The following is a 20,615-nucleotide window of genomic DNA, read 5'->3' on the forward strand; positions in this document are numbered from 1 at the left end:
TCACAAACACACACACACACAAACACCTGCACCACACACACACTAACACACACACACAAACACCTGCACCACACTCACACTCTAACACACACACAGCTGCACCACACTCACACATGCTAACACCCTTGAATCACTGGATTACTGAAAAATGACTCCTTTCCTATTTAATTGTTTTTAAGAACCTCAATGAAGCCAGGCATGGTGATGCATGCCTGTAATCACAGCACTTGGGAGGTAGAAGCAGAAGATCAGGAACTTAATATCATCTTCAGTTACATAGTGAATTTGAGACCAGCTTGGGCTATGTGAGACCCTGTCTCAAAAAATGAGCAAAACAAACCCTTGATGAAAATCACTTGGCAATAACTATTTGAGCTCCTCATTAAATTTTAAATGAATTAAAATTCAAAATTCAGTTCGGCAATGCAAAATTCTAATTGGTATTAATATAAAAACCCGGAGTCAGATATAGGGGCTAATGCTGAAAGACCAGAGACAAAGGAGCAAACCATAGCCACTTCCTACCTCGCAAAATTCTCAGCCTGAAGAGGGGCACGCTCCCATCTCTGCCTGCCTTACATTCCTCTCTCCGCCCAGCCATGTATTACTTTCTGTTTCCTCCTCCCAAGGGCTGGGATTAAAGGTGTGCACCACCACTGTCTTGCCTCCAAGTTAACTCTAGTGGCTGGCTCCGCCTTCTGATCTTCAGGCAAGCTTCATTTGTTAGATCACAAATATCACCACACCACCTCAACCACCTTAGCTCTGTTTCAAACACTCAACAATCACATCTGCCTGGCAGTGCCATGTTGAAAGGTGTATGTAGCATGAAAACACATTTTCCATTTCGAGGTCCTGCTGGAAAGTGCTGTTGCTGATTCTCCAGTTTCCCTGGTCCATTCTAGTTCACAGCCGTCTTGATCCTCAGTTCTCCCAGAAGGTGGACAGCGTCTCTAATTAGGCCTCATACCTACTATATAGTTCAGTCTCTGTACACCTAGCTATCAACACTGTAATGAGAAACACACAGCAGTCACTGGCTTTATTATTCTTTTGAAGTGAGGGAGGTTGTCAATCTTAGTCCCTATAAGGGAGGGAGATTTATTCAGATAATCTATAAGTACTGGAATTTTACCCTTTAGCCAGGTACAGCTGTACATGTCTGTGGTCCCAGAAACTTGGAGGATCACTTAGGCCCTAGAGTTTGAAGCCAACCTAGACAATACAATAGACCCGGTCAGTAGTAAATGAACATGTCACTGTCTTCTTTGTTGCTGATATTTCATTCCAATGTCTTTCATTTTTTGTTTGTATTTTTCCTTGCTATTTCTGTTTTCCTATACCTTTCCCCAAAATAGGAAGGACAGAGGAGAATTTGGTTCCTAACTTTACTGTAGATTAGGGGCACTCACAGGAACTAGTTAACAGTACAGACTTCCAGGCCTAACCTTCAGATTCTGACTCACCAATGTCAGGGGTGAGGAACCTTTTTATGTTTCAGAGGAGTCTGATGGCTTGTACATTACCTGCAGAAGGTGGCCTACCCTGACAACCCCAACAGACTTCAGACTTCTTTTGCTGAAGCTCTTTCTTCTAAGCACAGAAAGTGAAGCACATTATTTTTGATTGTAGAGGCCTCCAAGACGAGAAGAGACAAGGAAAACCCACAGCAGGAAGGGGCAAAAGGAGCAGAGACACATGCGGTGTCACCCGCGAGTACCATAGTGGGTAGTCTGCACGGCCCTGAGCCAAGACGGGTGAGCACGAGTGAACCCCGATTGTCACAGAGGCAGGCCAGACCCCCAAATGCTCAGAAGGCATTTGCTCACTACCAGAGGCATTGCAGAGAACTGGACTATATCAGCAACCCCCTCAGAGGCTACCCACTGAGAGAGTTAAAGAAAAGCAAAAGAGGCAGAAGAGGCCTGAGCAGCCTTCTGCAGTGTCTTAGCCACCAGGCGGCCCACGCGGCAAAGAAACCTTACAAATGCGATGACTGTGGGAAGAGCTTCACGTGGAATTCAGAGCTGAAGCGACATAAGCGAGTACACACAGGAGAGAGACCCTACGTCTGTGGGGAGTGCGGAAACCGCTTTGGGAGGCAGTCAACTCTGAAACTGCACCAGAGAATCCACACTGGGGAGAAACCATACCAGTGCAGCCAGTGTGGGAAAAGCTTTCGCCAAAGCTCAAATCTCCATCAGCACCACAGGCTCCACCATGGGGACTAAACAGGTGCTGGGTACTTTAGAGGCCCAGGGAAGGGCGGACCTGTCTCTCCTTTTCCTTACTTGCAGGTAAATCACAGAGCAAGGGGCCCTTGGGGAGTGATGGAGCCTGTCTGCAAAGCCGCCTAATCTGGGTGTTGGGGAAGGAGAACTGTATTCTCGGCAGAGGGGGGACTAGTTACTGAGAATAGTTAGGCTGAGCAACAAGCGGTTTTAATTAATTGGTCCTTAATTAAATTCTTCTTGTTGCTTTGTCTTACAAAATACAGTTCTCATGTGTACTCTTGAGCAGTTCACTAGAATTTCAAGAAAACGCTCACTAGTAGTCTTTCTGCGACTAACCTTTTTGTTGTTGGTGGTTGTTTTTCATTACTTTTTATTTATTTTTGAGGCAGGGTTTCTCTGCCCTGACTGTCCTGGAACTCATTCTGTTGGCCAAGCTGGCCTCAAACTCAGAGATCTGCCTGCCTCTGCCTCCCAACTGCTTTGATTAAAGGTGTGCGCCACCAAGTGGTAGATAACACCTTTATTAAAAAGTTGTATTTGAGGGATCCTTTTTATAGCAAACTTTTGATTTACTTCAGTCCAAGATACAAGGAAAAGCTCCAGGGAGAAGTAAATACTGTTCTGGTAGACAGGGGAATCCTGCCTGTTCTTTCTCAAGTAAGACATTAGCTTCAAGACCGTGACTGGCATTTTCAGTGTTTACAGTTGGATTATGGTGATGGCTACACAACTCAGTGACTCCAGGAAAATTACTGAAATAGGTTAACTTATGGTAAATACTTGCACAGCATTTTTTAAATGACAGAATACTATATTTATATAGTGCTAGTGTTTCAAAACTGGGTCGGGGACACCATCCTGTGCCAAACTCTTGTTTCCTCAAAGTAGACAGTAGAACCCAGTCAGTATCACTCTAGGCGAGGCATCTTCTTCCTCGGTCAGGCAGACAGGATGCATACTTTGTACAAACAGTAGGAGGTGGCCGTCCTCCTGAAGGCAGCAATACCAAGTCACTGCCTTTATCTTCAGTATTCAGCCTGTCCTTACTTCTTCCCCAGCCCGCATACGAGTACTGGCTGGAACCTATAGTTCTCCCCACCAAGCACACATACCCTTCCCTCAAGGGCAGCTTCACTGTTGTCTCTGGGTAACTTCTGAGTCTCAGTCATGTCTGTATCCGTTCTATAGCTGCTGTAACAAATGACCGCGAGCTTGGTGGCTTAACACAAAATTTCTCTTGTACGACTGGAAGCTAAAGTCTGGAATCAGCTTCACTCAGCCAGAATCACCTTGGGCAGGGCTTTCTTTCCTTCTGGAAACCCTGAGAGGTGGATCAGCTTCCTTGACTTTTTCAGCTTCTAGCAGCCTCCGACATTCTTGGACTCATGGCCCCTTCATCCTCAAAGTACATTTTTTGACTCTCCATCTTGCCTAACCTTGTCTGACTCTGGCCCTCCTGGATCTTAGAAGGATGCTTATATTTGGCCTAGGAGGATAATTTACCCATCTCAAGATCCTTAATAACACCCACCAAATGTTCCTTTTGCCATTTAAGGTGACATTCGCTGGTTCAGGGATTAGGATATGAATGTATGTGGAAGACCATCATTTGTCCTACATACCATGTCTTTGTATCCTGGGTCAACTTGGTCACCCAAAGGGGCGAGAAGGAACTTAGAGTTGTTTTCAAGAGTCGGCATAGGAGACTTCCTAGAGTTTTGCGTCTTGGGGTATTTTATAGAGCTAGTATGTTTCCTCTCTTCAGATTACACATCAGTGCTTCTTTAGTGACTTTGGGTACCTGTTTGACTGTAGACAAACTCAGTCAACATCATTCTTTTCCAAAGGGTGTCAAGACCATGACACCAATTGCCTCCCTGCCTCTAGCCTAGTTTCCCTTTGCATAGGGCTCACGTCAGACAACTGATGGCAGTAAGTCTGTGCTCAGATGTGGGGTCCCCTTGTCTCCTTTGCCTGTGCACACTTCACCAGAGCCTCAGCAACCAGCCTTGACCGACTTTCCTTGCAGCCAGCTTCCTTTTGCAGGACCCCAAAATAAGAAAGCAGCATTTCTCCCCTCACATGCACCGCTTGCTCCTAGGCATGCCGTTGGTTCTGCCCAACACATGCAGGTGTCAGGTCAGTGTTTGACCCCTGAGTGACCCCCAGGGAGACCCATGGAGAAAGGAAGCACTGGCAGACAGTGGAGGTCTGCACATCTGAAGAGCATTTTTCCATCCACAGCGGATAAGGTGCAAACCAATCTCACAATACAACTGTCCCTCTCAACAACACTGGCAATGACTCCTCACAGAATAGACTAAATATTTCCCTCTAACTCTTCCTGAGATTGAAATGCTTCCTTTTTATTGCGTCACTGAAGCACTGAACATACCAGAAAACTTGTGCGTTTGTAGCACACAGCGCAGTGGCGACAGTATAGTAACGTTGACAGTATAGTCAACGCTGTGCAAGTGTCATCGCGAGCTCCTGTTAGGGCACTCAGTATCACAGAGAAAGTACTCTTCAGCATTAGCAGTCACTCCCTGGTGCTCTCACTCCTGTGCCTGTGGATCCTGTCCATACACGCTATGACATGTCAGCACTTTATTCCTTTAATTTCCTAGGAGCCCTGCATTACATGAAGGGGCATTCAGCTCAGCCACTGACTGATGGACATTGTGGAACTGCACTTTGGCTGATGTGAGCAGAATAATGCTGCTATGAACATTGATATAAGTTTTTAATTCCTCTAGGGTACATGCCTAAAGGTTGATTTGCTAGGTCATGTGATAATCCTGTTTAATTTTTCTAGGAAACAATCAAATGGTTTCCAAAGTGGATGCATATTTTACATTTCAACCAGCAGTGTATAAGGGTTCCAGTTTCTCCACTCCTTCAACATGATTTATTACTGCCTTTTGTTTGTTTTGAGATAGGGTCTCATGGCTGGCATACAACTCACAATCCTAAGGATGATCTTGAACTCTTGATCTGTCTCCACCTCCCAAGTGTCAAGATTACAGGCATGTGTCACCATGTGCAGTGTTCCTGGAATGTGTCTTGATTATTGTTATCTTAGTCAGTGTGGAGTGTGTGTAATGATCTTGACTTTCCTTTTCCCCAATGACATATCTGTTTATTATACGTTTATTTGCTTTGAAGAAATGGCTATTCAAAACTCCCCTCCTTCCTGGTGTTTTGAGATAGCGTCTTGCTGTATAGCACTCACTATGTAGATCAGGCTGGCCATGAATTTGAGATAATCCTGCCTCTGTTTCCCAAACCTTTTGAGTTTTGTTGTTTTTGAAACAGAGTCTTGCTCTGTAGGATAAGCCAGCTAGGCTTACCTTGAATTTGCAGCAATCCTCCTACCTCAGTCTTGAGTCCTAGGATTACAGGTGTGAGCCACCATAACTGTCTCTGTGGCCAGTTAAAATGGATTGTCATTTTTGTTGCTGGGTTGTAAGAATTCTTTAAATATTCCGGAATGATGTCCTTATGAGATGTATGACTTGCCAACAGTTTCTCCCATTCTTTCGTAATACAGTCTGTTTGTTTGTTTTGGTTGAGACAGGTTTCTCTGTAGCCCTGACTGTTCTGGAACTTACTCTGTAGACCAGGTTGGCCTTGAACGCAGTGATCCACCCGCCTCTGCCTCCCTAGTACTGGGATCAGAGGCCTGCCCTCCACTGCCCAGTCTGTAATACATTCTTGTACAATTGTTGTTTTGCAGTGGGGGTTGATACAAACTCCTGTGTAACCCAGGATAGCCTCAAACTTGCAATCCTCCTGTCTTACCCAGTGGGATGAGGGATTATTGGCGTACACTCATGCCCAGCAGTACACATCTGTAATGAAAACAGCTGTCACTTGCCAAAATCCAAGGGACCAAATTTTCAGTTTCCTAATTTCCAGTAAAACAGCCTGACATTCCTATGAATTAAGAAGTTTAGGATCGGAGACTGGAGAGATGGCTCAGCGGTTAAGAGCATTGCCTGCTCTTCCAAAGGTCCTGAGTTCAATTCCCAGCAACCACATGGTGGCTCACAACCACCTATAATGAGGTCTGGTGCCCTCGTCTGGCCTGCAGGCATACACACAGATAAAATATTATATACATAATAAAAATAAGTATTCTTTTTAAAAAAAAGTTTAGGATCATCTGGGCAGTGGTAGCACACTCGTTTAATCCCAGCACTCAGGAGGCAGAGACAGGCAGATCTCTATGAGTTCAAGGCCAGCCTGGTCTACAGAGCAAGTTCCAGGACAGGCTCCAAAACTACAGAAAAATCCTGTCTCGAAAAACCAAAAAGTTGTTTAAGATCCTTGGAACACAGTTTATACCAGTTCCTCACAGTTCTCTGTGTCAACCATGCATGGCTTGCAGTCCCTAAGGGAAATTTAAATATCTATTGAGATCATTCTGCTGTTTAGGCTTTGGAATAAATACGTTCCCACTGAAATAAAGATGGTATTAGTTACTTCATAAGCAACAGATGTCGGTAAGTACCTGGCATACATTTTTTTTCCAGTCATAGGGATTGAACTAATTTAATCCAGCGATCGCAGAGATTATTTTTCTATTGTTGTTGCAATTTTAGGGAGAAGAAAACCATAATGTTCAGAATTCAGATACTCTAGACCACATCTCATAGCCAGCCAGACAATTACCGTTTATTGTTTCTTAGGTCTTTCGTTAGTATAATTTGATGTTTTGAGATGGGGTCTGTGTTGCCTGGGCTGGCCCCAAACTCTTGGGCTCAAGCAATCCTCCTGCTTCGGCCTCTTGAGTATCTGGAGAAAAAAGCACTTATTTTTTTTTCCTTGGGTTTCTGTCTTAGTCACTGTCACTTAGTTGCTGTGACGAGACACTGTGACCATGGCAACTTAGAAAGGAGATCATTTACCTGGGCAGTGGTGGCGTACGCCTTTAATCCCAGCACTCGGAAGACAAGAGGCAGGTGGATCTCTGTGAGTTTGAGGCCAGTGTGGTCTACAGAGTGGATTCTAGGACAGGGTCCAAAGCTAACAGAGAAACCCTGTCTCGACAGACCATGCCTCACCAAACTCCACCACTGGATAGCCAGCTCCAATAGTCAGCGCAGTGCACAAGCACACTGATGGAAGCAGACACTAGAAGTGGCCTCAGGTGCCAGCTTCCTGCCCGCTGGCAAGGCAAATGGCACATGGTAGACATGAGCTCCAACCTGTACCACTGGTAGCTGTTTGGCCAGCCTACAATCACTCCAAGGCCTGGGAAACCAGAAGAGAGAATTTACCATATTCCTCCTCAGCTGGTCTGGTCTGTTAGAGAACCACTGCCTGGTGGAGCTAGAGGTACTTAGTCCTGTACCACTACCTTGCAGCTAAGACTGGAGTGCTGTCTTGGAATAATACTAGAACTTTATACTGAATTCCAGGGAACGAGACACGTTATTTCCTTTATCAAGTGGGGTAAAGTAATTCATTCATATTTTCTAAACTACTATCCAATTAACTTTTTTGAACTTACCTTTACTACAACCTAAAGTCATTGACATATACATTTTAAGTTTACAACCTTGCCATCATTACAAGATAACATTTATTGGATGATAATTTGCACATCAAATGCACACAGTCACAGTTGAGAGACTCCAATCTAGAGCTAAGACCAATGGGAATGTGTCAGAAACAGTAAAGCTGAAAGAAACACAGAAAGTGCATATGGAGAGCATTAACTAGGCATCAAAATAAATAGACATGGGAAAGTATTTTTAGGTTTCTATAAATGAATTAGGTTGTATCCCCGTTCTCCCTAGACCATTCTTACAGACAAGAATCTCAATTCAAAGAGACAAACACCTGTAGTTAGCCTTAAAGAGATAGATAATAGTCATTTTATATTACATAAATAGTTCTAATATACAAGACTAAAACAGTTAAATATACACCTAATAAACAATTTTCCATTTTAACAAATAGTCAAAGCAAAAGCAGTTTCCTAATGAAATCACTGCAACATTCAAAATAGGTTCTTTTTTTTTTTTTTCATAAAAGCTATACCCTACATCTCCCTTTGAATACATATACAGTAAATCAGATTATTTAAAGCAAAGTATCTTTTCAGATTGTTTGGCATCTTACATTGCAGTCACCAGACACTACTACTAAATTTTTTTAAAGATTTTTTATGATTGATTTAACTTTATGTGCAATGGTGTGAAGGTGTCAGGTCACCCAGGAACTGGATTTACAATCACTTATGAGCTGCCATGTGGGTGTTGGGCATTGAACCTGGGTCCTCCGAAGAGCAGTTGGTGCTCTTAACCTCCCAGCCATCTCTCCAGCTACTACTACTTAATTTTCTGGAACTTGAGGCGTCAAAGACAAAAATGTCATTTGTTTTAACTGCCTGAGTTACTGAGCCAGCTGTCTTCAGGGTCGCAGGGCATGTGAACAGATTGTTATTTGTAGCAGCACAGTTCTCGACAAAATGATTCAACACCACAATATAAAGTGCAAACACTGGCATCTAACTTCCACTGGGAAATGCTGCTGTCATCAGTGATGACAGTTTAACACAACTCAGTATGCACAGATCATATTAAAGAACTGTCTTGGTCACATCAGCAAAATCCACCAAGTTTGAGTTCATTTTTTCAGTACAAGTTTCCACACTTCAGAGTGTCAACACCCCCTCCTACAACATGTAGTTAGCCGACCATTCAGAGTGTCAACACCCCCCTCCTACATGTAGTTAGCCGACCATTCACACCAATACTCATACATTCCATTTTTATCCCTATATTGACGGTTTCCAATATGTTATTAGCACCTAACATAAGTTATCCTGGGTTAAGAGATTTCTTATGTGATCTATCCTAGTGGGCAATACAGTTAGGACGATGAAAAGGCCATTATCATGAAAGTAGCTGAAATACCATTGCAGCTCTTCCTTCAATTCCTTGGGTGCAGAGCAGCTTGAGAATAACATACAACTAATGTTTTTAGAAACAAGTACACAATAAGGAAACAACTAACAGTGTGCCTATTTCACAGTAACTGTGTTTTCCTTTTCTCTGCATGCCAATCACCAATAATATACCACAGGCCATTTAATTCCTCTCACATATAGTGATGACTTTTATAAAAGTGTCTCTTTTCTAATCTTCCAAGTCTGGAGACTGCAGAAAGCTACAGACACTGCGAGGTGATGTGAATCCACATGGAAATGTGCGGCAGCGCCTCAGCACAGACTCACCTGCTTGTGTTTCCCTAGCAGCAAAGAAAGAGGGTGACAACTTCCATCTTTAGGTCAGCCACATTTGTCCGGGTACCTTCTGACACCTTTCTCGTTTGTTCTTTAGAAACTCAAGGGTCTTCACTGAGATATTAGAGCCTACACAGTAGCACACCGCTTCCCTGCTCTGAGAGACAGACAGTGGGAAACTAACACTCTTGTGGCTGTTTCACAACAACCACATCCCAGAGTTAGCTAAGACTTCAGAGAACCTTCCTATACAATTCAAAGCATCTCCGACGAAGGGCTGAAGAGACCAGAAGGCTATTTTAAATGTGAGACCCCCAACTTCCTGACAGAATGATGGTTTATATCCTAAATTTGGAGAAACAGCCAGGTCTGACCTTGACATACAGATCACACAGTCTCAGCTGTGGATAAACTGATAGTGATCTCCAGGAGAGGAACGACAGATGAGGCAAAGCTGTTGACTCAGTTTCTGCACTCAGCAACAGTGATCTTCCTGTCTCTAGTAAACATGAAGCGCTTAGTTGCGCAGCTGCATCTTTTTGTACATAAAATCCTCAACCTGCTCTTCTGTAGAAGAGACGATTCCCAGGTACTTCATTTTAGCCACTGGCCCTCAAGAGGGCTTTATTTTTGTGCATGAAATTTCCTAGCAGTAATTCCATTTTAGTAAATACCACATTTTTACGGTCTATTTAGACAGAATGAAATCAATCATAAATGCATATTAGCCAAAAGGCCATATAGTTGTAATGATAGGTATATAATCAATTTTGTTGTAAAGTGTAGTTCTGTAAGGATGTATACTTACAACATTCTTTAGTTCTTTTAATAACCACACTATATGACAATATTTTGTTCTAATATTTATCTGTGATATTAGTACCTAAAGACATATGTGTTATCAGTTATTTTGGTTAAAAACTCAATAATCCTATTGTATTTTTCTTTGGAAGTGGACAGGAAATGTTACAATTTAATAGTCTCTAGCCACTTCGTGGTGTCATACACTTTCCAGCACTCAGGAGTCAGAGGCAGGCAGATCTCTTGAGTTCGAGGCTAGCCTGGTGAACAGAGGGAGTTCTAGGACAAGCAGGGCTATACAGAGAAACCCCGTCTCAAAATGGAAAAAAAAACAAATCTCTGGTTTGATACAGTGACAAGAATTTCAGGCATGAAGCTGTAGAAAGTCTTCTGTTGCTTTTTAAGAGCAACGAAGTCTAGTTTTGGATAAGAATACGGACATAATGGGCTTCAGGTAGTTAAGTCCCAGGACAGCCTCCATGCCTGCAGTTCCCCTCCCTCCCCAGCATCCTTGTCTCCTAGCGTTAACCTGTGGCACAAATACCAACAGATAGTGCAGTGTCACAAAATGTGTGGCCTTGGGAATTAGAAAGCACCTGAATTTCGATGTCAGCCTCACCAGTGTGACGTTTTGTGTGCTTAGCAAAGCATTGACTTTACCTTCTGAAAGCTTCCATTTATTTGTAAAACGTGGACAGTCCTTTTCTCTCAGAATCTGTTGAAGATTAAACAAAATAATATATCCATACTTTTTAGCATGTTCTCTTCAAAAAGTAGTTCTAATTACTCATAGCCAGCCAGGATGTGCTTCAGTGGAGATCTAGAGGCAGATCCCTTCAGAGAGGAGCAAGAACTCCCAGGAAGTTTAACTGCTAGAGAAGTCAGGGCTTGCCCCTGCCATCAGGTCTGAAAATGGGAAATCCACAAATAATGTTATCCAGCTGTTAACTAGCTGCATATGATGGTACATACCAGTAATCCTAGAACTTGGGAGATGTGAACAGGAAAACGATGATTTTTGAGGCCAGCCTGGGCTACACAGCAAGAACCCACACACACACACACACACTTAAGAAAACAAAAGTGGCCCATTTGGTAACTTTATATGGAGTCCTTAACTAGAAATTCACAGTTCAAACAAAATAGTCCATACAAACATTTCACTGAAATAATTTTAACAAGAAAAGTACAAAAACAAATATAAATACATTCATTTTCCTAGATACTACATGTATAGAACTGGCAAAAAATAAATAAATCTCCTCTTCCTAAAATTCTTAGAAACCAACTTTTTTTTAAAAAAATGTAGAAATAACCTTCATTTTAACAAAAACTGAATTATTCTGGTTTTTGAGACAGGGTCCCACATTTAGCTCTGGCTGTCCTGGAACTATGTAGACCAGACTGGTCTCAGACTCTCAGAGATCCACACCTGCCTCTGCCTCCCAAGTGCTGGGATTAAAGGTGTGCGCCTCCACACCCAGCAGTCAAAAGCTAAATTGTAAAGTTTTCTGTTTCTCTGGCTCATATAAATGAAATCTGATCAGGAACTGAGTTCAAATCCTCGCTTCACATGCTATGTATGTAACATTATGTCACCTCAGTTCTAACCAGAGGTAATAAATAATACTGCCTACGTTACCTGGAATGTGTGTAAAGTGCTTGCTTAGCGTAACGCTGCACATAAGCGGTTTCCCATCATAAAGACACTGAGAAGCTCACACAGTGGCAAAGCTTGTATTTACTTGGTGTTTCTCCTGTGGGTTCGTTTGTGAGTGATGAGATGCAGATTCACTCTGAAGCTCTTCCCACACACCGTGCATTTGAAGGGTTCTTCTTTGATGTGCTGCTTCTCGTGGGATGCAAGTTCTGAATCTAAAGCAAAGGTTTTTCCACATGTCTTACACTTATGAGGTTTTTCCATGTCATGAATGGTCTGATGAGAAACAAGCTCCGAGAAACAAGGAAAGGTCATGTCACAATCAAGACACTGTAAGGGTTTGAATCTGGAGAATGAAAAAAAGTCTTCATCATCAATACTGCAGTTCTTAGAGTCCTCCTTACAATCCTTCTCAGGGAGAGCAGGGTACGAGGGGTGCTCCAAACTCTTCTCACACTGGGTGTGCTGGTATGGGGTGTCTGATGAGCCTGTGTTTTCAGGCAAAGCCAGATTTGTTTCCTGACAGTATGGTGGATCACGTTCAGCACATTCATAAGATTTTTTATCAGTATGACTCTTCTGATGTTCTGCCAATCCTGGGAGCCACATAAAACCTCTCCCACATACATTACATGTATATGGGTTCTCCTTTATATGGCTCTTCATGTGCCGGGACAGGTGTGACTGCTGCCGGAAGCTGGCAGCACACTTGGTACACTTGTAAGGCTTCTCACCAGTGTGGATTCTCTTATGTGTCCTCAGGTTGGCTCTGTGACTGAAGGTCTTCTCACAGGTACTACATTTATACTTTTTCTCTCCTGAATGGATTTTCTGATGCAAAACAAGGTATGTGTTATCACTGAAGCTTTGGTCACAGTCAGGACACTTGTACACATTTGTGGCTTCTTCCCAGGGAACTTCAATAATATCAGAAAGTGTTTTGACTCCTAAACACTGAGATAATTCTACTAATGGGGTTTGGTTTTCAATGGTAACTAAGAGGCTTATAACCTTGGTCTTACAAGTCAAAGTTCCCCCTGACATCTTCCTTTCATGCATTCCAACGTCATGCTCAGATTTTTCAGAGTAGTGGCCATGGGGTGAGGCAATGGAGTACGTTTCTAGAGACAGCCCTTCAAGTTCCATAGACTCTAGGCTTAACTGCTGATTGGTCTCAATCTTGTCTTCCCCTCCTGCTGATAAAAGCAAAACAAAGGAAAACATAGACACCACCTTTACGTGACACTAGAGAAAGAACAAGTTAAAGTAGTTACTCTGAAGACCAGAAACTGAACACGGATTAGCTAATTACCCAGACACTAATAAATACAAAAAATCAGGAGCCAACAGGCTCTCTTGACTTCCAAAAATCAAAAGTCTGTCCATATGGGTGGACTGCAAGGTCCCAGGTCAATCTGCAAAGAGAAGGAGCAGAGAATGACTCTAAGGGTCTGGTAAGATGGGTACTGAGGACAGTCTTGGTAGGCGGTGCCTAGAAATGGAGTTTTTCTGTTTATTTAGGTTTTAGGAATTTTTCTTCATCTCAAATGAGTTGAGTAGTCAAAACTACTAGAGATTAGACATATTTATCAGAAAAAAGAAGACAAACTATTTTTCTACTTTAATAAACATCCAAATATTAAAAATAGTTTTATATCCTAAAGGGTCTCTAAAATTTCATCCTTCGTGGAAGAATGATAGTAAAGGTGCTGTGTAGACTTCAGGGAAATATTCTTATCTCAGGGAGGGCTAACAAAACCTAAACCTAGCACAAAGAATTCTTTTTAAATATTTTTCCCAACACAGCCATCACTAAATACCCATAGGTGTACAGCTGCAGATTCAACTAATTGCAAACTGAAGATTTTCTTTATTTCTTTTTGAAATCACATCTGGAGGGGCTGGAGAGATGATTTAGTTGTTAAGAGCACTGGCTGCTCTTCCAGAGGCTCTGGGTTCAATTCCCAGCACCCATATGACAGCTCTCAACTGTCTGTAACTTCAGTTCCATGGGATCTAACACCCTCTTCTGATGTCCTCAGGCAACAGGCATGCACACGGTACACAGACATACATGGAAGCAAAATATTCACATACATAAAAATAAAATAAATCTTTAAAAAATCAAAACAAAAAATAATCAACATCTAAAACTCCAGTCAAACTTGGCCAGGCATGCAAGGAATAGGAATCCTCAACTCATAACAAGGAGGAAAAAACAGTCAATAAAAATAGACCCAGAAATGCATATGATTATAATTAGTGTGTCCACATGCCTTTAATTCTAGTACTTGGAGGCAGAGATGGTAGATCTCTATGCATTCAAGGCCAGCATGGACTACATAGGAAGTCCAAGACAGCCAGGGCTACAGAGAGGCCCTGTCTAAAAAAAAAAAAAAAAACAAAAACAAAAACAAAAAAACAAATAAAATCAGCAAAGAAAGTATCTATTACAAATATACTACATATTTATAAATATATTTACTTATAGTAAATACATTTATAACTATAAACATAAATTTATAAAACAAACATTTAAGAGAAGGTGGAGAAGAACATGAACATGACAAAAGTGGAAAATATAAGTCATGAATTATGAAAAATAGTTTAGGTACTCAACCCTCCACAAGACACATTGTCTATTCAGGCATAAGAATGCTGCATATGGTTACCCTTCGGTGAGAAAAGTCAAAACACCCCCTTGTTGAAATAGGAGCGGCGGGGCACCCGGCCGCCCGCACGGCTAGCTTTACCCGAAATAATTACATGGAAACTGTATTCTTTTAAACACTGCCTGGCCCATTAGTTCCAGTTTCTTATTGGCTACTCCTCACCCCCTTAAAAGAAAATTTGTTCCCAATTTTTAGCAAATGACAGTAATCTATACCTAATGAAGTTTTTCAAGTAAAGCTGACTTTAAAAATTATTTCAGGGAATTACAAGGTATTGGTACATAGTATATGAAACCATGGTCACCACCGTAGACTGGGTTTCTTTCAAGAAATCATTTAAAGGCTCAGGAGATGGCTCGGCAGATAAAAATGTTCACTGTGTAAACTAAGGAGTTTGAACCACAGCACCAATAAAAGACAGGTAGATGTGGTCCACCTGTTACCGCAGCATTCAGAAAGTGGAGAGGGGATCCCAAGGCAAGCTGGTTAGCCGGACTCAGTAAATAGAGTATTGAGTGACTGAGAAAGAACACTTGACATCCTCTGGCCTCCTCCCTCTCTCTCTCTCTCTCTCTCTCTCTCTCTCTCTCTCTCTCTCTCTCACACACACACACACACACACACACACACACACACACACACGTCCCACTTCACCACCAATGTGGACAAGTCAAAAATTCTCATCCTAGAACTGATGAGAGTTCCACAATACAGGAAAACTGTTTTACCTGTCGAGTCCAAATCCTCAAAAGGCTCCAACGAGGCTTCTCCGCTGTTGGTCTTCTGGGCAGGCTGCAAACTCACACATTCCTCTTGAGAGAAATACACATCCAGATCTTCAAACAGCAACGGTCCCTAAAACAGGAGACCCCTGTTAGTACAAGAAGCTAGCAGTCAGTTCAAGTGTTAATCTAGGAATGCTGAAAAGAGCCAAACCTTTCACATACCAAAAAGAAAGGGCTTGGTGTAAAATATTCCTAGACAAGGGATTCTACGAGTAGGGTTAGGAGGGAAATCTTAAATGTAAATTTTCAGACATTGGTGTGAGGACCAAGACAGTACAGCATGAGAATGTAGCTTTTCCCGAAAAAAAAAACGAGTGAACAATTCTTGGGGAGAGAAAGTTAGGTAACGGAGGGGGGAAAAAAAGACTGGCCAGCCCAGTAAGAAGCCTGAGATGGGTTTCAGGAATTTCCTCCATCCTTTGCAGTCTTGTCTGCCTTCCTCCTCACCGTGATTGCTCAGCCCCTCCCACCGCTTCAAGATCTAGTTCGCTCCTAATTTCTAATCGGCGCGTTGCGGTTATTAAAAAAATCACCTAGACGTTATTATCATTGTTCAACAGGTGTGGTGCCTAGAAATCTGCCACTTGAAGCATTCCCGCAAGACACTTTGAGGACTGTTACACACCCCTTGTCCAGAGCTCTGCTCCCCATCTGGTGATTCTGAAGAGGAAGTCGGTAAGCCTAGGAACGAAACAGCTTGGTTTGAACGGGCTATCTGAGGAGGCAGCCACAAGTGGGGACCTGTGTGTCTAACCCAGCTCCGAGGAGGCCAGGCAGCTGTAGGAAAATAACGACAGAATTCACCTGGTCACCTGACGTGGGGCGCGTGGACGCCATCTGAGGAAGCTAAGGGGTCCTTCTTCAAGTCCCCAAGATGAGACAACACATCAAGCGGAGAGAACAGTCCCTAGAATCTACGACTCGGCTGCCAGGCCTTTCCACTCTCCCCTCAGGTTCCTCGAAACACTCAAGCTCCTTTGAGAATCGGAGGTGACGGCTTCTCCCAAAGCAGCCTTGAAACGGACCGCTCACCCGCTCTGGGGCACAGACAGTCTCACCCTGCACGGCAGAAGCGGCCCGAAGCCACGCCCAGCCGAGTCGCGACAAAGGAGGCGGAGGCCACCACAAAACTCCCACGCTCCCATGCTCCCCACGCAGAAGCTGTGGGGAAACCGCCGGAAGCGACGCGCCCCCGGCTCACCATCCTGCATCCTGATTGGTCAGCGTGCTCCCAAGGCGGCGGCCCCTCTTTAATGGACCAATTGAGCAGCTTCCCGAGGACCAGCCTCGCACCGAGCAACTGAGAGACGTTACTTATTCCTGAGCTTCTACAAGCAGCTGTTTCCGGTTCCGTCGGCTGGGTCTCTGTGGTGAGTGCCCGGCCTGTTGACGGGCTCAATTGGAGCTGTAGGATGGCGTCCGAGGTACCTGATGGTGCCAGTCAGAGGCGGGAACACCCTGGAGTCGGTCACGGAATGTAGCACACAGACGCTGTGGGCCTGAGGTTTTTATCCGAGCGGGTGAGGTGAATGAGAGGCCTCCAGGACTAGCTTGGGCTCGAACCCTGTGTCTCAGATGGGTTGTGGGGTCACGGTTATTAAGAAGTTGCCTAGCGCAATCGGAAGTTCAGGCCAACTTACCCAAAGTATTTTAGGGGCACCGGGCATTGTACCCCACAGACGTATTCAATAGAATGACTGGGATCCTTAGCTGATATCGAGCTGATTTCCATCGTTTTGTACCTCACACTGGACCTGCTTCAAGCAAATGTCTTGTAACCGACATTGAGTAGTGAATTATAGATTCAAAATAAGAAAGTCGCTCTTTCCAGAACTGCCGCTAATTGAATAACTTTGTCCAAATGTTTCCTTTATGGTATTGAGGGTGAACCTATGGCTTCACACATCGTAGACAAACACTCCACCGCAGCAGATGTCTCTGGGCCCCACCCTTTCTTTTTAAACTTTAAGAGGTTGATTCAGGCTCACTTCGAATTCACCGTGTGGCCCCAGCAGGCCCTGAATTGAGGATCGTCTTGCCTCAGTAACCCTCTTGTGGGCACCCACCCAGACTGGACAGCTTTTAACTTTGCTCTCCTCCACTGCAGAGTCCATGGTGCTTCTCGTCGGTAATTTAAAATATAAATTTTTTTAAAAATTGCCAGTTTATAAAGGTGTTTTGGGGAGGAGAGCAACAGGATTAGTACCTTGAAAATTCTGAATAAATCCCAATTCTCTCTCACTTTATCTCTTTTGAGATAGGGTTTTACTCTATGACCTTGTCTGCTCTAAAACTTCTGAAATTTGTTAACCAGGCTGGCCTCCAACATAGAGAGAGACCTGCCTCTGCTCCCCAAACTTCTGGGAGTAAAGGAGAGCACCACCATGCCCAGAACCAACATCATTTTTTTTTTTTTTTTTTTTGGAGACAGGGTTTCTCTGTATAATAGCTCTGCCTGCCTCTGTCTCCTGGTTGCTAGGATTAAAGGTGTGCGCCACCACTGCCCAGCAGCCAACATAATTCATTTAACATTCTGATAACAACAGTGGAATACAGATGATACATGCTAAGTTTTATTGTCTCATGTGTCCATCCCACATTTATCAAGAATGAAGACTCACTAGGGCTTGGCCTCCCTGCTTCAGTGCAGTGCTCTGGGAGAAGAAAAAAATGGAAGTAGAAACCCCTACACATCACCAATAGTTATTAAAGGGCCATCTACTGATAACTAAGTGTCTGGAAATGGATCACTAGAGAGGCTACATAAAGGGCCCCAGGATAAAAGAGAAAAATGCTTCAATGACAGGCAAAAGAATAAGAACAAACTTCCCTACAGACCATTTCAAAACACAAAAATACATTGAGGAAGTATGTAGAGTCCTAAAGCAAAGGGATGTCTTGATGCAACTCATGGCCGTCTTTCTCCTCTTGTTTTGTGCTTGCCATTTTTTTTCATAAATGTCTCACTTGGGCTAAGAAGAATCTCTTGATACAGTGCTATGGTCCTTTATTGAATCCTGTGTCGATTATTACAAAGATATAAGCAAATTCCAATAACCAGAAAGTAATAACTTAGTCTCTAACCAGAGAAAAGGTCAGCCCTGAAATGGGTAAGTCAAAATTGTCCTCAGCCCACTTGGGCAGTGGTGGCGCACACCTTTAATCCCAGCACTCCAGAGGCAGAGGCAGGTGGATCTCTGTGAGTTCAAGGCCAGCCTGCTCTATAGAGCAAGTTCCAAGACAGCCAAAGCTACACAGAGAAACCCTGCCTTGAAAAGCCAAAAAGTTTTTCCTCAGCCCTTGTAAGTGTAAAGTGCCAGGCCAAATAAGTGGAGCAAAAAGCATGAAACATGCAAACTTGGAACTTGCTTAAAGAGATGAGACAGAAAGTCTGTGGTGAGCAGAGATGGGAACCAGTAGTGTACTTGCCTACCATGGTGTGGTCCCCAGCTCCACACCTCAGGTGTGGTGATGCACGTGCCCTACTAGCTGGTACCTTACAAACTGAGTGGGGCAGAATACCAGGAGTTCAAGGTCATCCTCAGTTCCATGAGATCTCTCTTAAACAAATAAACATGTCTTCTTGATACTTTTGACCATTACCTGACATCTGGAGTACTATTTACTATTTATTGCTTGTCTTGCTATTTTTCTACCACCATTTTTTGCCTCATTTGTATCAATTGAATATATGAATAATTTTCTCCTTTCCACATTATGAAGTATGTTTCTTTCATAAATTTTTTTCCTGGCTACCTAATATATGCAGTTAAAAATGAATCCAAATTCACTTCCCCTAACAGTATATTTCTCTTGAGATGCCCAATACATTGTAATAGCAAAACACTCCCATTCTGCTGAATTTTTATTATAAATGGTTGTTGAATTTTTGTCTAATAATATATGATTTATTTTTTATTAATGTATTAAGTAACTGTGTCATAGAATGTTAACCCAACCTTATAATTCCTGAAACAAATTTAAAAAACTTAAACATCCTTCCATGTAAATATATGTGCATAGACACTCAGACACACACAAAATCTAAAAAAGTCCATCATTTGCAAGATTTTCCATTTTGATCTTTAATGGTAATATCAATGGCAACAGTAAAATCTATATGAATGGAAGTTTTCTCTCTAGCCCAATATTTTCTTTCTGAAGATCTCAATATATAAAGATCACATCTTATTTAATTAAAAGTAACTTAAGACTGGTATGGTCTGGCATGGTGTCACAGTCCTTTAATCCCAGCAGTCAGGAGGCAGAGACAGGCAGATCTCTGTGAGTTCCAGGCCAGACAGTGCTGCATACTGAAACCCATCAAAAAAGAAAGACTGGTATGGTGCTATATGTCCTATAACCCCTGCACTCAGAAGTTTGAGGCAGCAGGATGAGCTTGAGGCAAATTGGAGATATATAGCAAGAGCCAATCTCTTTCTCACACACATAGAAAAACAAACATTTTTTTCAATTATAAAAGTAGACCATGTTACTTTTTAAATTGTTATTACTGAAAGATAGATGGGATTTTTAAAGACTTGGTTGGAGGTTAATGAGTATATCCTTCATTAAATAAAACTTATTTGAATATTCCAATTACTCTGACTTTAAGGAAATAAACAAGTATTTAGTATTTTATCATCTCTTGTTCAGTTGTCAGGCCTAGTCTCAATGTTAGTGGAGGACCAGAGCCTCCAAGGTACATAACATTCTGACACCAGACACTGCAGTTACCTGGTCAACGTCTCCCACCTTTGGTCCTGACATAAGTGGTATTATCCATGATGATCCATCTTATATGTATGAATATTTTTGTCTGCACCTATGTCTGTATTACACATGCGTGCCTGGTGCCTGCAGCGGTCAGAAGAGGGTGTCGGATCCCCTGGAACTGGAGCTACAGGCAGTTGTTAACAGGCAGTGTTGGAAGATGAGCCTGGGTCCTCTAGAAGAATAGCAAGTTTTCTAAACTGCTGAGCCATCTCTCTAGTCCTATTTGTGTTATTTCATAACAGAAAACTTTCTTTGGATTTTGGAAGTAATATATATTGACTCCTGTTTTTCCAGGACTGGATATATTTTTCTTTTAATGAATGTATTTTGTGTGTGTGTGTGTATGTGCATGAATGCATACCCGTGGAAACCAGAGAATAATTTTCAAGTGTCAGCCAGGCCATGGTAGTGCATTCCTTTATTTCCAGCACT

General features: G+C 42.7%; 2 protein-coding genes across 6 annotated transcripts in view; one reads left to right on the top strand and one right to left on the bottom strand.

The window, feature by feature from the left end:
* Znf174 (zinc finger protein 174) overlaps positions 1 to 16,035 on the top strand; it is a 20,585-nt gene extending 4,550 nt beyond the window's left edge. Inside the window, exons 3-4 of one of the 2 annotated variants that reach the window (XR_003377141.1) lie at positions 1,633 to 2,297; positions 15,968 to 16,035. Coding sequence is in view for 1 of the 2 variants with exons in the window: in XM_005349228.2 (XP_005349285.1) it covers positions 1,633 to 2,231 (599 nt within the window). In the remaining variant the exon portion in view is untranslated. Of the gene's footprint in view, positions 1 to 1,632; positions 2,614 to 15,967 lie in introns of those variants that run through there. The other variant, XM_005349228.2, reaches the window with a different exon arrangement.
* Znf597 (zinc finger protein 597) overlaps positions 11,701 to 20,615 on the bottom strand; it is a 17,705-nt gene continuing 8,790 nt past the window's right edge. Inside the window, exons 1-3 of one of the 4 annotated variants that reach the window (XM_005349232.2) lie at positions 16,212 to 17,755; positions 15,351 to 15,477; positions 11,701 to 13,143 (exon numbers count right to left, since the gene is read on the bottom strand). In XM_005349232.2, the coding sequence (XP_005349289.1) occupies positions 12,032 to 13,143; positions 15,351 to 15,477; positions 16,212 to 16,244 (1,272 nt within the window). In that variant the 5' untranslated portion in view covers positions 16,245 to 17,755 and the 3' untranslated portion in view covers positions 11,701 to 12,031. Of the gene's footprint in view, positions 13,147 to 15,350; positions 15,494 to 16,211; positions 17,756 to 20,615 lie in introns of those variants that run through there. The other 3 variants (XM_005349231.2, XM_026780539.1, XM_026780538.1) reach the window with 3 other exon arrangements.

This window comes from Microtus ochrogaster, chromosome 7 (genome assembly GCF_000317375.1).
Source record: "Microtus ochrogaster isolate Prairie Vole_2 chromosome 7, MicOch1.0, whole genome shotgun sequence".
Taxonomy (NCBI): domain Eukaryota; kingdom Metazoa; phylum Chordata; class Mammalia; order Rodentia; family Cricetidae; genus Microtus; species Microtus ochrogaster.